This window comes from Rhinopithecus roxellana, chromosome 18, assembly GCF_007565055.1.
Source record: "Rhinopithecus roxellana isolate Shanxi Qingling chromosome 18, ASM756505v1, whole genome shotgun sequence".
In the NCBI taxonomy this organism is placed as follows: Eukaryota; Metazoa; Chordata; class Mammalia; order Primates; family Cercopithecidae; genus Rhinopithecus; species Rhinopithecus roxellana.
In genome coordinates, this window is record NC_044566.1 from 91,811,896 (window position 1) to 91,837,752 (window position 25,857).

Genomic DNA, 25,857 nt, shown 5'->3' on the forward strand with positions numbered 1-25,857 from the left:
GGAAAGGCAGTCTCTAAGGACATCCACTGGTTCCGTTTTCAGTGTTGATACAAGTGTTACCTTTTTAATATAAATTCTTTGTATTAGACAGAATAATTGTGTATATTGATAGTAGAAGTGATGAATATCCAGATGTGTTCTAAATAAGGGAAGCAAAAGATGTCCCACTTGCAAATGGGAGATTTATTTTAGGTTTTATGCATTTGGTCTTTTATATTGTGTCCTTGTTCTTATGTTCATGGCTCATATGCAGGATGGTTTCTGAGAATTTCATCGTGTAATTGCATTGTTCTCCAAATATGTTTATTTTGAAATCCAATTAAAACACAACTTTTAGTACATGGCTGATGCAGTATTCAGTGGCAGAGACTTGGTTTTACTAAGGTGAGTTATTTCACTCACTCAAGTAGCAATTTAAAGACGAATTTCATTTCTGAGCTATACTATTAATTATCCTAATTTATATTTATTGCAACCTCTAAGACCACTATTTTGTCTCTTTGTCTACAGTCTTCATAATCTTTAAGTTACTGTTTCATAGGAAAAATCCTGGAGAAATTTAATAGAAAGAGCTTTTATGAAGTACTTGAGCATTTATACCACAAATAAAGATAGGATAGCTTTAGATCATTTTGAAAGTTTATAAATTTTCGCGGTCCATTTCAAGATTACTCATCTCTTCCACCTGATTTCTCATGTTACACCTTCAGATCTTCCCTGTAAGCAACTGACTGCATCTCTACTTTTAAATCCTTAGAGTGTTTTCCAAGACTGAAATATGAGAGTTACAGAGCACACTGTGTCCACTACAGGCTAGACTCTACACTAAATTCGCTTATTTTCATTTTACAGCCAAAAGATGTAGATGTCATCATACTCATTTCCTCTATGAGAAAACTGAGTCACAGAGAGGTTAAATCCTGCACAGAGACAAGATTTAAACTCAGCTCGTCCTGTCTTCCAAATTGACATTCCATTAAACCATGGCAATCTTAAATATTTCTGTGAAGAACAGATTGTCTTCAGCTTTCAGATTTAGGGTTCATGTACTCATACCTTCTATCCAACCACAAATACTTGGTGAAGAAGCTGCTGTCACTCTTTTTTAATATATAGAGCAGTGTTGACCAATGAATTTTGACTGCCTGATACAAGGCAAGAGACTACCTGGTTTGGGCTCAAAATGTCTAAGATGTTTCTATCTCTGTGGGCCTAGAAATCGACTTAGACTTTCTGAGCCTGTTTCTCCATATGTAAAGGGGAAGGCAAAAGTATCTACCTCACAGAGTTGCTGAGGATTAAAGATGTTATTACATGAGCAAGCAACATGCTTAGAATGAATCTTGGCACAAACCAAGCACTCCAGAAAACAGTAGCTCTTATTTCAATAATCTATCCTGTTGGTGTCCATTTTAATTGTGTGAGGAGCCCTCCCCATGTTTGGCTTAAACTTCCACAGTCTCCTGGGAGGTTTGCTTTCACGGCAGGACTCAGAATCAATGTGGGAAAAGTGACCTTTCTTGTTCTTCTGCTTGAGGTTGGACTCAGTCCCGTTGTTCCAGACTCATTGTTTCATGACACTTTCTGACACAAAGCAAGATGAAAGCGTTGGTTGCTATTAAGAGTTTTATATCTGTAGCTGTCAATGTTACAGAGACCCCTCACTGGCAAGTCACCTTGCATGGAACCCTATGGTCAGGTACCATTTTGTAGCCCTGGGCACTTTTATACAGTCATGTTTCATAGAAGGTGATTTGAGCTGGTGTACAGGACGATTTGAGCTGGCGTCTGTCAAAATCGTTGTTAGTTTCCTGTTGCAGCTGTAACAAATAACCACAAATTCAGTCACTTAAAACCACACACATTTATTCTCTTAGAACTCTGCAGTTAGAAGTCCAAATGGACTTCATTAGGCTAAACACAAGGTATCAGCAAGGCTGCATTGCTTTTGGAGACTCTGGGGAAGAAATGACTTCCTTGCCTTTTTCACCTCCTAGAGGCCACCTGCATTTGCGTTTCTTAACTTTGTGAGAGTCTGTAATGGTGTCTTATAATGCCGCCAAATGGTTGCAAAACTAACACATGCTTTTGTTTTTATGAAGCCAAATGGATTTAGTTGATTTTTGACCATGGAGTTGGGGTACGGGGACAAGGTTGGCAGCCATTTTTGTGTTGGTGTAGTCCAACATATTACATTCCAGCCAGTATCTGTGGTATTCTGTTCTAGTCATTATAGACTTTTGGAATCATGAAACTGTGAAGCTGTAAACAATCTTATAGGTCACCCAGTACAGCCTGCTATTAAGGAATACCCTCTACAGTAGTGCTTCTAAAAATTCAATGTGCCCTTGTATCACCCGGGAACCATGTTAAAGATACAGATTCTGATTCAGCAGGCCTGTAATGGGGCCTGAGATCCTGCATTTTTTTTTTTTTTTTTTTTTTTTTTTTTTTTTTTTTTGAGACGGAGTCTCGCTCTGTCGCCCAGGCTGGAGTGCAGTGGGCGGATCTCAGCTCACTGCAAGCTCCACCTCCCAAGTTTACACCATTCTCCTGCCTCAGCCTCCCGAGTAGCTGGGACTACAGGCGCCCGCCACCTCGCCTGGCTAGTTTTTTGTTTTTTTTTAAGTAGAAACGGGGTTTCACCGGGTTAGCCAGGATCATCTCGATCTCCTGACCTCGTGATCCGCCTGTCTCGACCTCCCAAAGTGCTGGGATTACAGGTTTGAGCCACCGCGCCCGACCTGATCCTGCATTCTTAATAAGCTTCCAGGATGCTGCTGGTCCAGGGACCACACTTTGAGTAACAACGCTCTAAAGCATTCCTGACAGATGACGCTGCCTCGGGGATTAATCTAGTACAGATTCTTTGTATTTTGAAAATTCCAACTGTCATATACACAGATAAGTAATTCTTGGATCAAAGCCAATCTAAAAACATATCCAAAACTCCTCTGCTTTTAAAAAATGCAAACCAAAATGACATTGCAATTAAAGGAAACTTTAAAAAATTGAATGTGTGTGTAAATCTGAAGGACCTTATATTAAAATATACAAGTAAAAAAGAATATGCACACACATATGTGAATACACATATGTACACACATACACATATTAGAGATGTATGTGTTCATCTGTCTACACAGATAGGTAGAGGGATACATCATGCATCCATATTAAATAATGCAATTGTGAAGACCTCAAGTCATATAATATTTTGTGGCACTGACTCAACTTTAACATTTTCCTTTATATTATTTTTTATTAGAAAATAAAAAATTGAAAAGTACCAATTTGGACTTTCCTGTAGATACAAGCATAAATCTAAATGTAATGTCATCATCCTTTTTGCATTAAAGAAACTGGCACCCAGTTTCAAGCACTGGCTGAATTGAATTGAGTTGAAGTGGGCCATGCCACTAGCTCTAACTTTAACGCTGGAGTTACTGATTTTAATATTTAAATGTAGGTACTGCACATATTTATCACCTTAATTCTTATTTAATATTTGAAAGTTACTGCTTTGGAGAAAGTCAGCTAAACGGTGGTGATTATAGTGTATCAAAATCCATTGTAAGTGATTATTTTAATAACTCTGAACCAACAGGGACACGTAGACATTCAGACAAAAAACAACCTAATTATAATGACAGCACCAAAGTGAAGCTGTGACAGTTACAAAACCAATTTAAAAGTTTCTTGACAGCCATGGCTAAAAGCTTTGTTTGGATCTTTCAGTAATCACAGTTTACTTAAGACATAAATCCACAGTTAAGGAAAATAGAAAAAGAAAGTTGTGGCTTTTCTGCCATGTCAATGAAATGGAAATCAGCAGAAATGTTTTTAATAGAACATTATGCTGAAAGGAGTATAGAAAAGGAATAATAGTTATGGAATTTAACTCTCACAATGCAAGAAAGACTAAATAACAATAAATATTTTAATGCACATAGAAACGTGCCAGATAATTTGCCTATCTGTGTTATGAAGGTCAGTCATTTCTGCAGGTAAATTGATGTGCGTATAAACATGTTGATTGGCAGCTCTAGAATTTGATTTTGTATTACCTGTAAAATAAAGTCAAAGGCAAATGAATATGCATCAATAGCCACGGTGACAGGAAGCCTTAATAAAAATCTACTTTCCCAATGTCACTGGCGTGTCTCAAATTATTAGATCCTTGTCAATGTTTCTTACCTCACTAGATTCTGGGCTGCCACATAATTAATTCTTCGACCTCGGGTAATTAATTTCTCATTCCTGAACAGAAAAAATGCTTGATTCACAAAATTGATTCCTTTTTTCTGTAAACCTTTGTAGAATATTTGTAAGTATAATCACCATTCTAAGCCCTTTACAAATATTGACTCATTTAAAATTAATAACAACTCTTTGGAGTAGGTACTATTTTCTCCACTTTATCAATGAGAAAACAGAGGTTTAAGTAACTTCCCTGGGGTCACAGTGCCAGTAAGTGGCGGAGTCTCAGCTTCAGGCAGTTTGGCCCAGAGCCCATGCTGCAAGATAAGGAACACTCCAGGAAAACACATACATAGAGTCATAGAGACATTGGCAGTGCTCAGAGGAGGCAGTTCTTGTTCTCTTACCCCATTTTAAGGGTGTACTTTAGCTAGGCTCTTTGAGTTGCAAGGACTGAAGGATTCTCAGGTCAGATCAGTAAGGGCATATGTTCATAAATACCCAGAAGAAATGAAACCTCAGAAAGAGGATGTGTGGTGGCACTAGTCCCTGGGCAGATGTGGCTCAGCGGTGTGTTGTTTGCACTCAGTTCCTTCCCATAGGTCTGCTTCTCTCTCCTCTTTCTGCTGCCCAGGGCTTTCAGCCTCCACTCTCTCCATGTAAGTATTCTCTACCCCACAGTGGGCAGTGGGCCCCAGAATGGACTTTAAATAGACTAGGGTAACAGCCTGATTCTGTTGTGTACTTGCTGTGTGACCTTGGAAAAATGACTTAGTCTCTCTGAACTGTGTGAAATGTGAGTAATGTATCTCACCATACAGAGCTATGGTGGATATTAAAGTAGATAAAACAAAGAAAATATGAATAATATGGATTATGACCAAGTGGGATTTATCCCTGGGATACAAGGATGATTCAACTTATGGAAATAAATCTATGTGATACAGCCTATCAACAGAATGAAGGATAAAAACTATATGATCATTTCAATTCATACTAAAAAAGCATTTGGCAAAATTCAACATCTCTTCATGATAAAACCCGTCAACAAAACTGGGGATAGAAAAAACATATGTCAACTTAATAAAAGCCATATATGACAGACCCACAGCTAGTATCATACTGAATGGGGAAAAACTGAAAGCCTTTCCTCTAATATCTGGAACATGACAAGGATGCCCACTATCACCTCTGTTATTCAACATAGTACTGGAAGTCCCAGCTAGAAAAATAGGACAAGAGAAAGATATAAAGGACATCCAAATTGGAAAGGAAGAAGTCAAATTATCCTTGTTTGCAGATGACACGATCTTACATTTGGAAAAACCTAAAGACTCCACAAGGAAACTATTAGAACTGATGAACAAATTCAGTCATGTTGCAGGATACAAAATCAACATACAAAAGTTAGTAGCATTTCTATAAGCCAACAGCAAACAATGTTAAAAAGAAATCAAGAAAGTAATCCCATTTACGGTAGCTACAAATAAAATAAAATTCCTTGCAATTAACAAAAACATTGAAAGATCTCTATAATGAACACTATAAAACAGTGATGAAAGAAATTGAAGAGGACACCAAAAATGGAAAAATATTCCATGTTCATGGATTGGAAGAATCAGTATTGTTAAAATGTTCATACTACCCAAAGCAGTCTACAGATGCAATTAAATCCTTATCAAAATACCAATGATATTCTTTACAGAAATAGAAAAAAATTCTAAAATTATATGAAACCACAGAAGAGCCTAAGCAAAATGAACAAAGCTGGGGGAATCACATGACCTGACTTCAATTTATAATTCAAAGCTATAGTAACCAAAACGCCATGGTACCACCATAAAAACAGACACAGCGACCAATGTAACAGAAGAGAGAACCCGAAAGAAATCCACACACCTACAGTGAACTCCTTTTTAACAAAGATGTCAAGAACATACACTGGGGAAAAGACAGTTTCCTCAAAAAATGGTCCTGGACAACCATATGCAGAAGAATGAAACTAAACCCCTATCTCTGTCAATCAAATCAAAATGGATTAAAGGCTTAAAGCTAAGACCTCAAACTATGAAATTACTATAAGAAAACACTGGGGAAAATCTCCAGGACATTGGACTGGGCAAGGATTTTATGAGCAATACCCCCATAAGCGCAGGCAACCACAGCAAAAATGGACAAATGCGATTACATCGAGTTACAAAGCTTCTGCACAGCAAAAAATACAATTAAAACCAAGTGAAGAGACAACACACAGAATTCGAGAAAATATTTGCAGATTACCGCTCTGACAAAGCATTAATATTCAGAATATTTAAGGACCTCAAACAACTCTATAGGAAAAATCTAATAATCTGATCAAAAGATGGACAAAAGATTTGAACAGATATTTCTCAAAAGAAGACATGCAAATGACACAAACAGGCATAAGAAAAGGCGATCAACATCACTGATCATCAGAGAAATGCAAATGAAAACTACAATAAGACATCGTGTCACCCCAGTTTAGCACAACCACTATGGAGAACAGTTTGAAGGTTCCTCAAAAAACTAAAAATTGAGCTGCTGTAATTTCACAATCCCACTGCTGGGCATACACCCAAAAGAAAAGAAGTAAGTATATCTAAGAGAAATCTTCACTCCCATGTTTGCTGCAGCACTGTTTACAATAGCCAAGATTTGGAAGCAACCTAAGTGGCCATTAACAGATGAATGGATAAAGAAAGTACAGTACATATGCATAATGGAGTACTATTCAACCATAATAAAGAACGAGATCTAGTAATTTGTAACAACATGGATAGAACTGGAGATCATTATGTTAAGCGAAGTAAGCCAGGCACGGAAAGACAAACATCACATGTTCTCACTTATTTGTGGGGTCACAAAATCAACATAATTAAACTCATAGACATAGAAAGTAGAGGATGGTTGCCAGAGGCTGGGATGGGTACTCGGGGGCCGGGGGAAAGTAGGGAACAAAAATATATATAAAGAATATATTAACCATCTTCCTAGTCATTTTTTAGCTGCCTGAAAGAAAGGTTCCCTTGCCTGCGCAGTTCAGCAGTACGGGACATGGATGGCTTTATCTTGGAAGCCCTGTTTTGCAGAGCAGCACATCACGAAGGTGCTGTCAGCCAAGGCCTAGGCCCGTCCATTACATTGAATCATGAGGTTTATTTCTTTGTTAAGAGTCTGTCTGTTTTGCCCCCTCAGAAAATGATGCGATCATCGGTTTTCCACATGTTCATCCTGAGCATGGTGACTGTCGACGTGATCGTGGCGGCTAGCAACTACTACAAAGGAGAGAACTTCAGGAGGCAGTACGACGAGTTCTACCTGGCGGAGGTAAGCGGCTCTGCGCCGGGAAGATGGCTGGGCAGCGAGCAGGCGAAGCGCGGACGGTGCCTCTTAGAGATGCGAAAGTGAAGTGTAGCCTGTGCATTACTTGACTTTCACCAAAGCTGAATCATTGTCTGCTTCTTAAGTGGTTCCTCTGGTCATGGTGTGGCTTGATGCATTTCCTGTCGCTGTGGGCCTGAGTCATTTTCCTCACAGTATTTCACGTTGCCAAGGTAACCCTTTTCCCCTGGGCCTTTCTCTAGGATCTTGCTGTTTTCCTATCCACCTCTTATTATCTCTCTCTTTCTCAGCTTACATTAGTTTGTTTTCTACTAAGTACAAGCAGGCACAGATTCAGAAGATCATAAGCAAGCAGGTCAGCTCAACAATACCTAGAAGGGGGCTGGAAGGAAATATAGGGAGATGATAATGATAATTACTGCTCTAGAAATGGGTGTTACAACCTACATTAAAGACATCAATTAAAGGCAGGTTTCATGATTAAATAAGTAAGCATCTCCCTAGCACTCTACATATCATATTAGAGTTTTGGAATAGTACTTCCTATTGATCAAGTAATTTAGTTAATACCTGATTCTTAAAATATTTTAATTTTTATTTCTTTCAATAAGCATTTTGCATTTATATTAGAACATTTTAATAATTTTCCAACTTCTTTGTTTTTTTCAATGTAAAAAGTTACCTAAACTATATCTTAGAATTCAATGGTTACATATTTATGAAAAAATTGACAACATAGAAACCCATTCATCGTGTGAGTGAGGTATACATATACAGTTGTACAATGCTTCAATAAATCCAACCTATGAAAAAGTAAACTGAAAAAGCAGAAGAGTCACAATTTGATTATTTCATATTACCAAAGCATTTTTCACATAAAAAACATCAATTTGTCATATAATTAAGTGTTATTAGATTCCTAGAATTCTCTCAGTACATTTAAAAACATGTTTGGTTAATAAAAGTTTAGTCTACCCACACACAAGCTTTTCTGAAAAAGAATTGATTGCATGTACCTATTGAGTGTAGACATCTATGTGGATATCAAGAAACTTTTAAGTAGTCACTTCTGAGTTCTCCTCTTCATGGAAGTGTATCTCCTGAAACAAAATATCATTAATACAAAACTTTTACTGGGCTACAGTCTCTGTGATGCAACATTGGCCCAATAGCTACCTGGTATATGAAGCTTACAATCTAGCAAAAAAAAAAAAAAAAAAAAGTAAACCAAAAGAGTTTTGTGCTATGGAGAACTAATGACAGGGGCTGATGAAGAAATTATATCCAGCCCAGCCTCTGAAAAATAGGTATAATTTTGCTGAAAATCAAGCACACAATGAATGGATTGTCATTAAAAGCAGAGAGAAGGTCAGGTATGGTGGCTCACGCCTGTAGTCCCAGCACTTTGGGAGGCCTAGGCGGGCGGATCACAAGGTCAGGAGTTCGGGACCAGCCTGGCCAACACGATGAAACCCCGTCTCTACTAAAAATACAAAAAATTACCCACATGTAGTGTCAGGCGCCTGTAATCCCAGCTACTCTGGAGGCTGAGGCAGGAGAATCACTTGAACCTGGGAGGCGGTGGTTGCAATAAGCCGGTATCACACCACTGAATTCCAGCCTGGGCAACAGAGTGAGACTCCATCTCAAAAAAAAAAAAAAAAAAAAAAAAAAAGCAGAGAGAAACCTGGACTGATACTAATATTTGCAGGTAAATTTCTAACACAGGGAATGAACAATGAAGGAAGCCTCATCAAGTTATTTCTTTTTTTCCCAGGAAGTCAGAAGCAAGGTCTGCATCTGGCCAGATAATGAGATAATGCAGTGGGTAGCTGGAGAAGAAAGGGGAGAGGAAAGAGGTGCCTGGGGATAGGCAAAAAATTAACAGTACAGCAAATGCAATATTAAAGATCCATTTAGGATGACAACGAGACAGATCTGCAACTTTTTAGCCCTGTATAAGAAGAGGGAAAAGCAACATTTAAATCAATCCAGCTTTAGGGTTTTTTTTTTCAGGCTGGGGGAACTGAGAAACAAAGGGAAAAGATGGATTGCTGGCAGTGATGGCAATGATGACCCTGTGGTCTCTGTTGGATGTGGACTGGAGGAGTGAAGGTGAAGGATCAATGGTCTCTATACGGTTAAAGAACAGGTACCACTGAAGTGATGGAATAATAGAACTAGAAAAGGTTGTGATCAGTGAGTGGAGTCCAGGATTTTACAATTTGGTAGTAATTCTGAGTAATGTAATACAAAATCTAGGGTGTCACATGGATGTGGGTGGCTTAAACATATTGATGGAGTCAAGGAAGAAATGGAAAGGACTGTTGAAGCTAAGGCACTGGCTGAGTCTTCACATGGACACTGAAGTCACTCAGAGTGAGGCCAGTTCTTAGAGAGAAGAGTGGAGTCAGGGAGCAAAGTCACGGGGAATGAGCAAGTGACTGATGAACAGATTGACAGAAGGACAGAAGGCAACACAGGGAGAGTGGGTGCCTTCTGTCCTTCTGTTGGTGAATTCATGCATTCCATGAGGTATGTTTTAACTTCATGGAATACATTGCAAAGAAGTATCAAGGAGTAATGGTTGAGGCACCTCTTCCTCGTCCACATATTCTACTAGAAAGGGCTGGAAAGGGCTGCAGGGGCAACTCATGCATTTGGGAGAGAAGCAGTTGAGACACAGACAGAAAGTAGATTCTGGGAACAAAGATTGAGAATGTAGAGGAAATTATTTAACATAGAAGAGACTCAAAGATTACTTCAAGGCTCTGAGGAGGGAGAGGTGGAAAGATCGATGAGATGGAAGAATGATACAAGAGTAATGGCATCAGTAGGTAAAGAGCTGCTAACAAAAATGCCAGGGAACAAAAGCAGAAATGACCACAAGAGATTACAATTATGTTCATCTCTCTGGGAGGAGGAATCTGCACCTGCTCCTGAGGGAATCCTGACATTAGAGATTACAGTAACATTGCTTTTGTGATCTAGCCCAGGGTGGCCAGGTGGTCACACTAAACCAATCCTGGAGCATAAGTGAAGAGGCCCTCCACAGTGGCAACAGCAAGGGATGGGATTCTTTAGTAAATTTTACCTAACATTTTCACATACAAAATCGATCCTTTCCTAACGTATTTATGTATGGTAGATGATTTATCCTCATACTATAAGAAATTCCAACAAAATGTCAAATAATTGAATACTGTACAGTTGACTGGTTATTATTCAAGTGTATTGTAGAGTCTAGGAGTAGTTGGTAAATCCTTGTCTTTTATATAATATTAAAACTAAAAACAACCCGAACAACAGACAGACAGGACTGGATGGTGGAATTCAGTATATATTATGTGTCCAGTAATTGTTGTCACCTGACAATAAGAAGAAGAAAAGGGGTGGGAGGAAACTTTGAGAGGTGGTGGATATGTCAATGGCATTGATGGTAATGGTTTCACGGGGGTACACTTATTCCCAAACTTATCACACTGGTTTACATGAATGCAGCTTTTTACATGTCATTCATTCTTAACAAAGTGGCAAATCAGTTAACCATCTAACAACTAACTCTTTGAAATCCTGGAAAAAATGAATAAATAAATAAACTAGGTAGTGGTGGTTTTGTTCACTTGAACAACCAGATAGACCCCATCAGTTTACTCTTGAACTACTTAAGCATTCTGAATTTATTCCACTCTAGGTTTTGGGGGTTTTGGTGGTTTTTTTGTTGTTGTTTTCTTCTTCTTTTTTTTTTTTTTGAGACAGTCCCACGCTGTCACTCAGGCTGGAGTGTAGTGGCACCATCTCGGCTCACTGCAACCTCTGCCTCCCAAGTTCCAGTGGTTCTCTTGCCTCAGCCTCTCAAGTAGCTGAAATAACAGGCACACCCAGCTAATTTTTGTATTTTTAGTAGAGATGTGGTTTCGCCATATTGGTTAGGCTGGTCTTGAACTCCTGGGCTTGAGCGATCCACCCATATCAATCTTCCAGAGTGTTGGAATTACAGGCATGAGCCACCACTCCCGGCCGTTCCACTCTGTTTTATTTTGTGTATTTGGCTTTCCCCAAGTATGTTTGGTTTTAATTCAAATTACATTGCCATTTCTCTTTGTATTAGAAACTTATACATAAGACAAAGTTATTTGTTTCCAATGAGTGTGAAAAAGTCAATTTAATTAAACTTACTTTTTCATAATATATTCTATTTTTATAAGGTTTATAAAAATGGCTTGAGTTTAGGCCAGGGGTCGGCAAACTCTTGCAGACCCAGATAGTAAACATTTTGCCTTTCATAGACCACCCTCTCTCTGTCTCAATTACTCAACTCTGCAATTGTACAAAAGTGAGTGTGATCTGAGAATGGTTGTTTTCCAATAAAACTTTATTTACAAAAATGGATCTTGGTTTAAGCTATAGAAACAAGAGAGCATGTCAACTAACACTCTCGTATTAAAGTCAAATATTTTAACATTGACAACAATAAAGCTACCATTTTTTGGAGGGCCCATTATGCACCAAGTGCTTTAAAAGAATTCATTGTTTTATTTAATTCTCAAAATAGTTATAATAACAGCAATTCAAGTTTGTAGTCTATAATGATGCAGTATTTAAGGCAATAGCATTATGTAATATTTTGAAAAGTTTATTTTTAAAATAGATCACAACAGGTCATGAGCTTTTAAAGAAGTAATTTTTTAAGTTCCTACATATTCCAGAATAAATTATGTAGAAAATCTAAAATAAATCACTTTACCCATTAGGAGCCAACTCCCAGTCTAAAAATCACCCTTTAAGAATAAATTAAGCTGCTTAGCTTCTGTTGAGAAGCTGGGGACTTGTTTTGTTACTTTGGATTAATTAACCTAAATTTAGAATTAGGTAAGAAACAGGAAAAAATTTACATCTTTTCTAGCCTATGATAAATTGAAAAAGGTAAAGTTTATTTTCCTCTGTAAGAATTTTAACTTTTCATTTTGATCTAAGAGAATATATTATTATTGCACATAAAGTCATATTGTATAATGAACATAATTACATTTTAAAATATATATTCTTGTTTTCTTAAGAAATAATAAAATACAAGCAATATTTTTCTTATTATTGTTATATATGAATGTATTTGTATCCATTAGGCTGTACATTAAACAAAATTTATCAGCACAGCACAGGAGATTAACAACTTTAACAAAATTCTTCTTTTGAGAAACTCACAAACAGATGGGAGATATACAACAAGCAAGCAAACGATCCTACAGAGGCCCAAAGTTAGCTCTTTGTCACCTCCTAGCATTATCCCCAGCTATGTTCTCTGATTTCCTCCAGACCTATCTGAATGGGGAGCTCGGCCCTCTTCCACCTCCTGGTGTTAAATTTTAATGAGCACAGTCATGTTTTTTAATGAACCCAAAGGGGAGAAGGAAGTCCCAGGACTCTGTGCTACATACTCCACAGTAAATTAACTAAAACTCCTCTTTCTCTCAACTCTGTCTGTCCCTCCTACCCAGCCTACTCCCACATCTCCCCAACTTGTCATCAGCCAGGCAGGCTCTTCCCCTGCTACTCATGCACAGCAATTCCACTCCACCCCCAGACTTGCATCTTCACTTGCTCTTTGTTGAGCTAAACAAAGAGGTCTGCTATTAAGAGGATCTAGATTCATCAGAAAAGAAAGTATCATCTATTACTTAAGCCCTCTTAGTCCCTCACAGGAAATATTTCTTTTAAATGCATTCAGAGTTTCTCTGCAAAGATTTCACAGGGATATAAAATTCTTCATCTCATCTTAATGATAAAGACAGAGAACAGAGAGGAAGAAGGGCCTAGTATCCTTTCTTACATGGCAGTTGTGCTTGGTGATGGGGAATCAGAGGTAAATAAATAAGGCATGGCCATGGATGTGTGACTCTAGGGACCTCTTTCTACTCTTAGGAGCTATAGTTTTGTGAGAATCTGAAGAGATTATTGGGTATAATCTTGAGTGAGGTTTATACCTAAAATTTGTAGCAATAACATGATTTATCAAAGAAATTTTAGTGAATCTAGAAGAAGAAATTAAGAACAATTTCCAAGTCAGTGTTTATCTCAACACATCATATCCGTATGAGCAGTTTCAGTTATTAAATCCATGTTTCCAATAGATCTAAAAATCATTCTCTATTGTGGTAGAGAACAAAATTATGTATTAAGTTGTCTTGTCGGAGGGAATGAGTCATAATCTGCCAAGATGCTAGTTCGTTAAGAGAAGTTACAGCTTGAGAGAATGTTGTTTCTAAAACAGATTATTGATGAAGCAAAAGGTGCTGAGACTAAATTAATTTTACATAAATAAGATTTGGGCAGGATTATACCTATTTATGTCAGACACCTATGATGTCAGAAGCAACCATTAGCCTTTGCATATTAATGTGATTATTTTGCAGGATTCTTTTTCTATAGTTATTTATTTTTCCTTCTTTTTGAAATTTCTATCCTTTGAAAATATGTGACTTTCTTTTACTTCCTTCTTAATTAGAAAGTATTTCATAAATTCAACCCATAGAAAAAATATTATAACCAATATTTGTGGGTCCATCACCCAGATTTTTAAAAAATTAATAGTTTTTCATGTTTGGATTAGGTTTTTCATTCAGAAATAAAATATCATTAGTAGAGTAGAAGCTCCCTGTGTACTACTTCTTGATCTCCTCCTTCTCCCTAATCTACAGAGAACTATATTCATCATATCAATGCATGTTTTATAATAGTACGAAGTATTAAGATGCCACTTTTCTCTTTCACTCGTCATTATATTTGGGAAATTGATTCATGTCAATTTAAGCATGCATTTATTTGTTCTGCATATAAGGGAAATGGGTATTTCAATTGCTTCCAACTTTTTGCTGTTGAAAACAATGCCTCAGTAAACATTCTCATTTGAGTTTCTGTGGCACATTTGGGAGAGTTCTTTCTAAACATATCCCTAGACTTAAAATTGTGAGTTTGTTAGATATGCTCACTTTCAGCTCTGCTAAATATTGTTAAATTGAACTTCAAAGTGCTTGCGTCAATTTACGTTCCTCCCAGGATATATGAGCAGCTCTACTTCATGCTACTTTTTTATGTTCAGGATTTTAAATTTTCTTATAATTTAATATAATCTTTATAGTCTTAATATACATTTTCTTGGTTACTACAGAGATTTGACCTTTTTTTCATATTCTGTCAGTCCTGAGTTTCATCTTCTATAATTTTACCTGTTTAATCTGTACCATAATTGATTTTTCAGTTATCTAGTAATATGCAGTGCAGACATCTCCCAGCGTTCAGCTTGTCTTTCAACTTTTATTTGCTGTCTTTTCTTCGATAGAAGTTATTAATTTTGACACTGCAAGATATAGTCATCTTTGATTTTTGGTCAGTGCTTTTTGTGTCTTATCTATACCACAGTTACGAAAGACATTCTCTTATAGTAAAGGCTAGAGTTTTCAAGTTGTGCTTTTTCGGTTTTAGACTCCAATACATTTGGAATAAGATAAGGACTTGAATTTTTTTCCCATATATAAACAATTGTCCTTCAAAGATTCATTGAAAATTCATTCTTTCCTCACTCCTGTAGTGCCATTTCTGTCTTATACCAGGTTTACACATGTGCACGATTGTTATTTCTGGACACCTCAGTCTGTGTCTATACATCAAAGCTTTAGTTGATAAGATGTTGTCATAAGTGCTATCCTTTATAATAAACCTTGAGATCTATTAGGGCATTCTCACTGATGTTGATGTTCTTCTTCAGATTTGTTTTATCTGTTCTTGGCCTTGCTATTCTTGCTCTACATTATGAAAATTTAATTCATTGTACTAATGAGATTTTAATTGATGTTAAGAACATCTCTATTCAGTTATTCTAACCTTCCTTAGCGTTTTCCAATAATGCTTCATAATTTTCTCCAAAGGTCTTCCACATTTTTTTTGTTAGATTCATGCCTACATATCCTACAGTTTCTTTTATGAATGAAATAATTTCAATTAAATTTTTATTGATGTAGGAATAATATTAAATTTTTTTATATTGACCTCATTCATAGCCAGCAACTTTACTACAATTTGTTGTTTGTGATCATCTATAGACTTGATTGGAATTTCTATGTAGATAATTATATCTTGTGAAATTAAGGTTTTGTCTTTCCATGTCTAATTATTATCTCTCTGATTTTTTTCTTCTTTTATTGTCCTGGTGTGGTTCTCTAATAAAATGTTGAATAGTGGCAGTGATAGTGGACATGCTGGGTGTTTTTCTATATTTTGATATGAATACTTATGATCTCATCATTAATGTTGTTTGTAGGTTTTTATAGATGCCTTTCATCGTGTTAATAAACTCACTTCTATTTCTAGGTTGCTAACAGTGTTTCTCATGATGAATTGAGTATTCAATCTTCTACATATATTGAGCTGACTATACAGACTTTCCTTTTTAATTTCTTAGTGCAGTCTATTAGAATAATAGATATTTTGATACTGAAACTATTTTAGATTCCTGGGACACTTGATTTTGTAGCACTACTTTTAATAAACAAATCCAATATGCTGACATTGTATTATGAATTTTCAATCATAAGGATAGTAGTTCTATGATTTTATTTTATTTTACATTGCTAGTGTGATTATGTTAGGGAAGTTACATTTCCTTTCACAAATGAAATAAACATATTTTTCTCTTTTTCTCTTCTGTGAATAAAGTCCCTCTGGAATGCCATGTAGGCCCATTGTTTGCAGTGGAATCCCTGGTGGAGAAAGGGAGAAGAGAGACCTTGATTAATGACTTATTTTATGGTTTGATTATTACGGTTTATCAGTTTGATGGTTTATTGCTTGCTATTTATAGAGATATTAATTTTAACTAATATCTCACATTTCCACAGTTTTCTCTCAGGATTTTTATAATCTCTATTGAAACTGAAGGTATAATCCTTTTTGCTGCCAGTATTGTTTATTTATAACTTTCTTTTTTATATGAGTAAATGACTTCTGATGCTAACTATCTGGATTTTAGAACAAACTTTATAACACAGGGCACAGTCCTCTACAAGATTGCCCTTACTTGAGATACCAACCGTAAGCTCAGGGGGTTCCAGGGCCTCCCTGACATATGACATATGATATGGCTAATGTGGTTGATATGACATATGACATCATATGACATATCAACAGGCTATAAACTCGGGGGTTTCCACTAGCCTTCTCAAGTTTGATAATTTGCTAGAATGACTCATAGAAATCAGGAAGGTGCTATACTTCTGATTACATTTTTATTAAAGCAAAAAGGATACAAATCAGAGCCAGGGGGAGCATCAGGATAAATAGCTAATGCATATGGGGCTTAATACCTAGGTAATGGGTTTGTAGGTGCAGCAAACCACCTTGGCACATATTTACCTATATAACAAACCTGCATATCCTGCACATGTATCCTGGAACGTTACATTTAATTGAATTGAATTTAAAAATAAAATAAAATAATAAAAACAACTAAATGATTGTGAAAAAAAGTTTGACAAAATTAATTTTATTGAGAGTAAATTCATATTTTGAATTTTAGAATTTTGTTTTCTTTCTCATAAGATTTATTTAAAATCTTCGCATGCTGCCTCATTTGGCTTGGGAGATTTTCTTATTTCTCTCTGCCTCCCTCTGTGATCACTTCTACTTTCTTAGGGATATTGCAGTTGCCTTAACCTTGAACCCACCATCCAGAGCCAGGTTTTTAAGTGTCATTTGGAGATTGCTGGCCCCTTGATATGGGTGATATCACAGTTCTTGTCACTAGTCTGTAGTCCATAAAAGATCTTGTTCTGATTTTTCAGATAAGCCGATTATTTCTCCTCCTGTCTCTGGAGGCCTGCAGCTTCCTATAAGGTCTCAGCCTTGGGTAGTTGCTCTCACTGTGCTTTCCTTAGCAAGGAAACCCATCCTAGTCCCTGTCTTTATGCGACAAAGGTTCTTCTTGTCTTTACCTTATCTAAGGTGCCTTAGTCTCCTCACCCTATAGGAAACATTTGGGTCCAACATTGCCTGATTCTTGACCTAGCATATATTTCTGTTGCATTTCTGGTCAATAAAGAGGTTAACCTCGTCTAAACGAGGTTCCTTCCTGACTCTTTGGTTTCCTGTTCTTTTCCTTTGGTCACAGTGTGTTTGAAACAGAAGGGGTTTCATAAGTCATGAATTCATTTTGCTATCTTGCAGGGAGTCCTCTTTTCTAGAACAGTGATTTCTGCATTCCTCTGAAGACATTTGGTTTTATGATATTTGTTAAAATGAAGAGTCATTTATTTTGGCCCCAACAAAATCTGACACCCACGTTTGAGTTCATTAATCACAAAGAATGACCAAATTAAGAAAAGAATCAATCTTTCCATAGCAGCAGTCTTTGACATTATTGTTGAGTTTAATTTCATTTTCTGGGAAACTTCAAGTAAATAGGTTTCTTCTGACAATTACTTTTAGTGTATGTTTCTAAAAGATTTGGACATTATCTTGTTAGGTAAAAATATAATACAATAATGACAATCTGGACTATTCAACCATCCATCTCAAAGTTTGCTCTTTCTAACATACTGATATACACTATAAGCTAAGAGTGGGTGATTGACAGACAGCTCCAGACTGATACAGGTAATCAGTAATCACTTTTTGGTGTTATTGAATCTGAATTTCATGTAAAAGAATGGGATTGCCTGAACTGATTTTCTTGTGAGCTTTGTCCCGTAACCTTCCTTTGTGACAAATACGCATTCTTTTCTCATGATATCCATTATGTTTCTTTGAAATTAGAAAACAGAGACTGCAACATAAATATTAGATAACATATTTCAAATATCTTTCCACGTATGGGCAATGTCTATCTCTACTATTTTATCTCACAGGCCTGTGTTTATGAGATTAAACTCTGCTGTTGTTACCGGTAGAGGGTCTTGACGTTTTGAATAAAGAACTGGACAAAACGCACAGAAAAGCAAGGAAAGAGTGAAACAAGGAAAGCGAGATTTATTGAAAGTGAAAGTACACTTCACAGTGTGGGAGTGAGCCCGAGCAGCGCTCAAGGGCCCCGGATACAGAATCTTCTTAGGTCCAAATACCCCCTAGAGGTTTCCCATTAGCCACCCCATGTAAATGTTCACCCCATGTAAATGAAGTGGTGGCACCCAATCAGAGGCTGAGGTGAAGTTACGAAGTTACATTCCTATGCAAGTGTCTGGTTGGGAAAAGCAACCAATCAGAGGTACTTTCAATTATCCATCTGCCACACAGAAAAGGTAGGGGCTTGCAAAGGGAGAAGCCCCTGGTCCTTTTGTTACTCGGGCATGGAAAGTTAGGGTTTTTCTTTCAGTTTAGTTCTAGGAAGTCAGCGTGAAATGGCCTTAGGTTCCTGCCTCCAGACCCTATTCCCCTGTCTCATTATGGCTACATCAAACCAGGTATATTGGTTGAGCATGCATTCTCAACAGGGTGTAAAATCACTTCTGAAGGGGTAAAAATATGTTCTTAGTTGGTGGGGGGGGTAGAAAATTCTCACTCTTTTATAATGCAGATTGCTATGTAGACCAAACAACCAAAGTAGAGTATGTAAACAGATATATAATACGTTAGAGGTATCAAAACTCCATGAGGTGGTGATTGAGAATAAAATCTCTAAAAGACCTCTTAGAAGAGGTGATTAAATAAAAAAGATTGGGAAACACTGCTTTAGGGTATTTGTAAGAAGAAATAAATATTTCTCTTCTTTCCTATGCATTGTTTCTAAGTTTTCTTAAAGTAATGCAAAAAGAAAAGAAAAGAAAAGTTTATTATACTCTTACAAATTTTGTCTTAACTCTTAAAAAGTTAAGTTTTAACTTGTAGGTACTCACACAGGTGGAATGCACCACAGAATATGAAACAGAAGAAGGGTTCTAATGAGACCTTCTTGGTGCGGGGGCTGCAGACTGAGGAGGGCCAAAGCAGTGGAGGGCTACCAGGCTCAGAGTGACAAATGGAAGCCAATCTTCCACTTTTCCACAGGCTGCCTGCTGAATGCCTGGGATTTGCAGAAAGCCCTGAGATTGGACACCTGGTCAGGTGACTTTGGTGGGAGCCCTCCAGGCGACTAGGTTCTGCAGAGAGCCCACTTGCCTTCTCCCTTTCAGATGGCTCCCAGCATGCCCCTGGCAAATTCCACCCTGTCCAGCGACCTCAAGGTTGAGTTCACTGTGATAATCTGGAGCTGCACCTTGAGAAGTGGTTACTAGAGCTTGCCTCCACTGCTTCGATTTTGGTTCTTCCGAACTATTATAGTCCTCTGAATTTAAGTCCTATACCAAACCCCATAACCTACACTGAAATAATTAGTGATCATTTAAACTAATTTGATTTTCCTAATCACCTTCTTTAAATCCTGACATAGTTCTTCTCTATGGCAGAATAACCTATACCTTCAAGTAAGGTGGGCATATTTTTATGTGCATTGTTTTTCCATAAAATGTTATCACTTTGGCATTAATATTTCAGAGAGCTAGAGTGTTGGCTTGTAAAAGTTAACAAATTATGTTCAAAACAAGGCATTTGATTCCAAGAGAAACTGGAATCAGGAATTCTAGTAGGAAAATCAGTAAGGCTATAGCTATTTAAATACAATCACATGACAGTTTGCTAAATCTTTTAGTACCTTTTAGTGTCTTTCAAAAAAATATCGTTTTCCCACAAAAGAAAATCATAATGCAAAGAGATCCAGCTGCATGTTTTACTATAAATTATGCTCATTTAAACAGTTCATTCCATCTGTCCTTTTGATAATATATGCAGTTAGTAAAGTGATTAATTGTATGTATACATAGACAATCTATTAGAATATCTTTCAGGCATTTATTAGTAGTGTTCTTAAAAAAACACTGTAAAATGGATCACCACTCTTTTTTTTGGAATGAAAGTCTCAGCCTGAAAATACAGGTGAAGGGAGAGATGATGTCATAGGTGTCTGTTACTGTTTCCTCTGCTAATACAGCAACCAGGTTAGGCATGTGGATGGGACCATCACAACACATCAGTTTCAGTTTCTCCTGAGATTCCCTAGTACCCATAGGAGAGAGAACAGGTTCAGGTCTTCCCCATATCATTGCAAGGCCAGAACTAAGAAGCCTGTGCTAGAGAGGAAGTACCACTTGCAGGACTCGCAGCAAAGTCTGAGTCCTCTGGTCCCCTGAGGCCACTGCTCAGGGCAGAAGGCATTTCATCTCCTGCAGGGGAGCTGGACCTGCCTGCCTGCTGCTTGTGGTCCAGGAGCCATCCACAGAGTCCTGTGGGTCTCAATGGGCCAGGAAGGGAACCTCACTAGAGACTGAATTACTCCAGGTGGAGAAGGGGGTCAATAAATGACTCCACTCATTTCTGGGAAATCCTGTCACCAAAAAGCCTCCTTCAGATGTTCAGCAAAGGAGCTACGGCTTTTCAGGTTTTTCACCTCCATAAACTATGGTGCCCTCTACTACCCCTCATTTGCCACTGCTTAAGATAGCATAAAAGACAAACGACAATTACATCAGAAACATATATCCATGGCGAAGGAAAGAAAAGTTAATTCACACATGAAGGGAGACTCAGAAACTGAGGATGAAACTCAGAGAATCAAGACAAATGTCTAGTGTGGGGATTTCCCAAGCAAGCAGAACTGATGGGAGAGAGAATAGTTTGTTGTTGTTGTTGTTGTTGTTGTTATGTCTCCAGAAAAATAAGTAGGGCACAAAATAAAATTTCTGTAACTCAACTAAAAATGTGCAAAAAATGAGTTGAAAAAGGGCATAGTCCTTGAGAGCTAGTTTTTAATATGGGAGATGAAGTGAGAAAAAATAACTCAAAAAGTGGTAGAGATGTAATAATAAGGGCAAAGTAAAATAGCCTGTCCACACAGCTATGAATAATAGGAGTCTCTGAAGGAAAAAGGGAACAGATAGAAGAAAAGTTGTCATAAGCAACAGAAGAAAGCTTTCCTAAATGAAAACAAACAAACAAACAAAACATAAATCTGCAGACTGAAAGAGCTCATTACATTTTAGTGAGATTAAATGAAAATAGATTCTTACTCATGTCCTGGTGACCTTGCGTGGTTGCAAGCATAAAGAAAAAACCTTGTTCTGCCTCTGAACAGGCAAAAGTAACCTGAAAAAGTAAAATAAATTTATTGTGCAATGGATGACTCATCTACAATATTGGAAAGTAGAAGGTAGTGAATCAGTATACATAGACTACTGAGAGAACAGAACTGCAGCTCCAGAATCTGTGCACAGACAACTTGTTCATCTGTCAGTGCTAAAAATGCATTTTATATATAAAAGGACTAAGAGGATACAACCCTTGATATTTATTTAAGAAAACTACTTTCAAGTGTGCTAATCACAAGATAAGTAAATTGCAATCTCAGTGACTAGATAGAAGAAGAGAGAATTGATGGGCATTGGATCTCAATAGATAATATTAAATATGTCAAATAGGGATCTTTGAGAAAAAGAGAAATGACAATATTCAAGAAACTAGTAATAAATTTGTAAACTATTTCAGCAAAACGAGGACTTCAGAAAGGGTGTGATATCAATGGAGAGTGGGATGGTAGAAGTGTACTGTGAAGTTTGCAGATGTGTGGGGTGGAGGGATGAGTGAGCCAGCAATTTAATTTTGAAGCAATAAGAAAAACCTGTAGGTTTGATGTCTAACCATTGAGAAGTAAACCAGGGGATTAGAAAAACCAAGTCGAGTGCCCAAATTAATGAAGGGAGAAAGAAATTAGCAAATAGTTGACCAAGTTAAAAAAAAGACAAGATAAAGTTAAAAATGAAATAGCAATGACATAAAATAAACAGGAAGCATAAGACCAAGTATAACTTTGGTACATTCTGTTTGAGTAGGTTGAATTTTCCTATCAAAACCCTAGAAAATCTGGGTATGTTTAAACACAAAATAAAATTGTACACTGCCTATAGGAAGCACGTACAAAGTGGCCCTGAAAGGTAGCTAAAAATTGTTTCCACAAAACACCTAAAATATTAAAACATTTTAAATGTTCAGCAGAGTGTGCAAAAAATTAAGGAAAATTCTTGAGGCCAAAAATTAAATGTGACATGAGTCCAGAATACCAGATGGGCCCCAAGGCAGTGGCTGCCCTGAGGACATTTGCATATCCTAGTGACCAGAACTTGCAGTTTTCAGGACTGTGTCCAGGACAGAAGAGACTAGAGGCCTGTGCAAAGTGAAGAGGCAGAAGAGAGGGCCCACATAACCTCAGGAAGGAAAAATTCCATCCCTGAGAGGGAAAAGATGAGGGAACCATCAGTCTGGAGCTTGACTCCTGGCAGATCAAAAATGTTATCTCTGGCTGGGCATGGTGGCTCACGCCCATAATCACAGCACTTTGGGAGGCCAAGGCGGGTGGATCACTTGAGGTCAGGAGTTCAAGACCAACCTGACCAACATGGTAAAACCCTATCTCTACTAAATATACAAAAATTAGCCAGGTGTGGTGGCATGTGCCTGTAATTCCAGCTACTCGGGAGGCTGAGGCAGGAGAATCACTTGAACCTGGGAGGCAGAGGCTGCAGTGAGCTAAGATTGATCACACCACTGCACTCCAGCCTGGGTGACAAAGTGAGACTCTGTCTCAAAAAAGAAAAAAAAAAAAGTTATGTTATCTCTACTGAATTATGTAAGACAGGCTGCCCACTCATGGGGTTGGAGCTCAAAATCCCATTATGTCCAGAACCTGAGAAACAGCAGCCAAAAATTGGTTTAAGGGGGACCCAGATTTCTAAGATGACCCAGGTTCCCTGGAAGAACCAGTTCTTTCTGGAAAAATATGTACTGTAAATGCAGATCTTGAAAATCTAGAGACAACTAATGACTTCCTGGCAAAATACAAACTGCCAAATTGATGGATGAGATAAGAAACCTGATCTGAGCAGCAGTGGAAAGCTTTGCTCCACCATCACCAAAAGAACTGTGCCCATGTGGGTTTCCTGGTGCTTTCTGTCTGCTTTTAAAGGTGTGCTAATTCTTATTTTATTTCAGCGATTATCATACACAAGATAGAAAACTGTGCAGTACAAATGATAAAGCTAGCGTAATCTTAGCCAAAACCTGATAATGATATACAAATAAAATTATAGGCCAATTTCACATATAACAGTAACTGTGAAAATTATAAATAAAATATATTACCCAATAAAATCCAACTTGTTAGCATTATCATCTAGAGTTTTTTTCCAAAAATAAATAAATGGTTAACATCAGGAACTCTTGTGGTATATTTCATTGCCTCAGGGAAATGAAGGTTGAATCCTTTGAAGGAGAATAGGAAGAAAAGGAAAGTCTTTAAACATGGTAAAAATTAATCACCAAGACTCATTTCAACCACTGTATGAATGCTGAAGAAACTTTCATTGAAAACAAGGAGCAAGTTATGGATTCCTATTATTATCATTTTGTATTTAGTAACCTTTATACAACTGTACCTTTATAACTAATGCATTCATATTATTAACTCCAAAAATAAATCTTAAAAATGAAATAATCTTATTTTATTTCCAGATGAAATGTGCATATTTCTATAAAACTCATGAGACTTTATGAAAAATATTAGAATTAATAGAAGAATCTAGTAAAGTGGGTATAGAAGGTCAATATAGAGAAATCAATAGCTTTTCTTCCCACTGGAACTAACTAGGTAGAAATAGTAAAAAAGAAAAAAGATAGATAGATAGGTAGATAGATAGATAGATAGATAGATAGATAGATAGATAGATAGATAAGATATTTATATGAAAAAAATTATTAAAGAATATAAAATATAGTTCAAATAAATAGGAAAAGAGTGTATTCCTGGATATGAAGACTAGTGTTAATCTTCTTAAAGTTCTATTTTGTATGTAAAAGGTAAAGAAAAAAATCATAAAGTTGTAGACATATGTGAACATGTAAATTTTATGTTTGTAGCACTAACAGTATCAAAGTTAGAAACCAGACTGTTGGCTAGGGAAAAAATGTTTGCAGTGTATATAGCGAAGATTGTTGTCCTCGACACCAGCAATTCCCAAAACTCACAAGAAACACAAAATAACACCATACAATAGTGTCAAGGTTATGAACAGAAACATTTAATTACTTTAAAAAGAAATTAAAGGGATTAATAAACGTATAAACAGATAAGCAACAATAATAATAAGTTTGATTACACTGATACTGGCATGGATTTGAGACAAGAAGACTTTCCTGTATTGTGGAAGGGCAAATAATTTCTTATAATATTTTGAAAGTAATCACTTTAATATTTTCTAAATTTCAAACACATAAATCTATCTTTGCCCCAGTAATACCAACTTTGGAAATATATTAATAGATATGAAAGCCTCAATACATACTGGTATTGAGGGAGGATGCTTAGTGCAACCTTTTTATTGAAGTAGCAAAGTGCTTAACCACCTTTCCTGATGATTTCTGCAAATACCACCCATCAATGAATTAGTAGAGAAAATGTTGAGTTATATAAACTTTGAACACTATGGGAAATTATACAGCTGATAAATAAAACTTAGGATCTATATCCCTTAATCTGGAGGAACATCCACGATTGTTAGTGAGTCAGAAAAGCAAGTTGCAGAGTGACATATACTCTTCTTGCATACCCAGATCTTTATCATTCACAGTTCACATAACTTTAGGTAATACCAGGAATGCCTATTTGTCTTCAGAATTTTTTTTCATTCCAGAGTAAATACCTGTCACCTTATTTTTAACAACTTCATAGAACTGTATGTAATATTTATACATAATAATTGTATAGAAAGTATGAACTTGAGAGAAGACAATGACATCTTTAAAATTAGAAATAGTGCTTTCATAAATTGTAACAATTGTTTTTACATCTCATGTAAAAACATGTAATTGCAAGCCTGTTTATGTGATTGCATATGTGTGGATGAAGATGCAGATGATCAAGGAAAGAATATACATGACATGAACATGAAATACCTGAGAAACGTGGGCAAGGGAGTTCATCCACGTGTTTTGTGGACTTAAGATCATTTCAAATTTAAAATATATTACCTTTTTACATTTTTGAGGAGGGAAATGGCAATTAAAATTAAAAAGCAACTAGAATCTACAGAAATGGTAGATTTGAGAAGTGATGCTAATTTCCTCTTCACATCTAAATTAACTATCTGCAGTGCCTTTAATGTTTCATTTCTTGAAACAATATTATTAAAACTGCATTTTCCCCACATGTTCCATGTGTGAGTGGAA

General features: G+C 36.7%; 1 protein-coding gene across 1 annotated transcript in view; it reads left to right on the forward strand.

Annotated features, from left to right (window-relative positions):
* Positions 1-25,857, forward strand: part of NALCN (sodium leak channel, non-selective) — a 229,742-nt gene that overhangs the window by 23,900 nt on the left and 179,985 nt on the right. Inside the window, exon 4 of the mRNA XM_030922022.1 lies at positions 7,417-7,548. Within this exon, the coding sequence (XP_030777882.1) occupies positions 7,417-7,548 (132 nt within the window). The remainder of the gene's footprint in view (positions 1-7,416; positions 7,549-25,857) is intronic.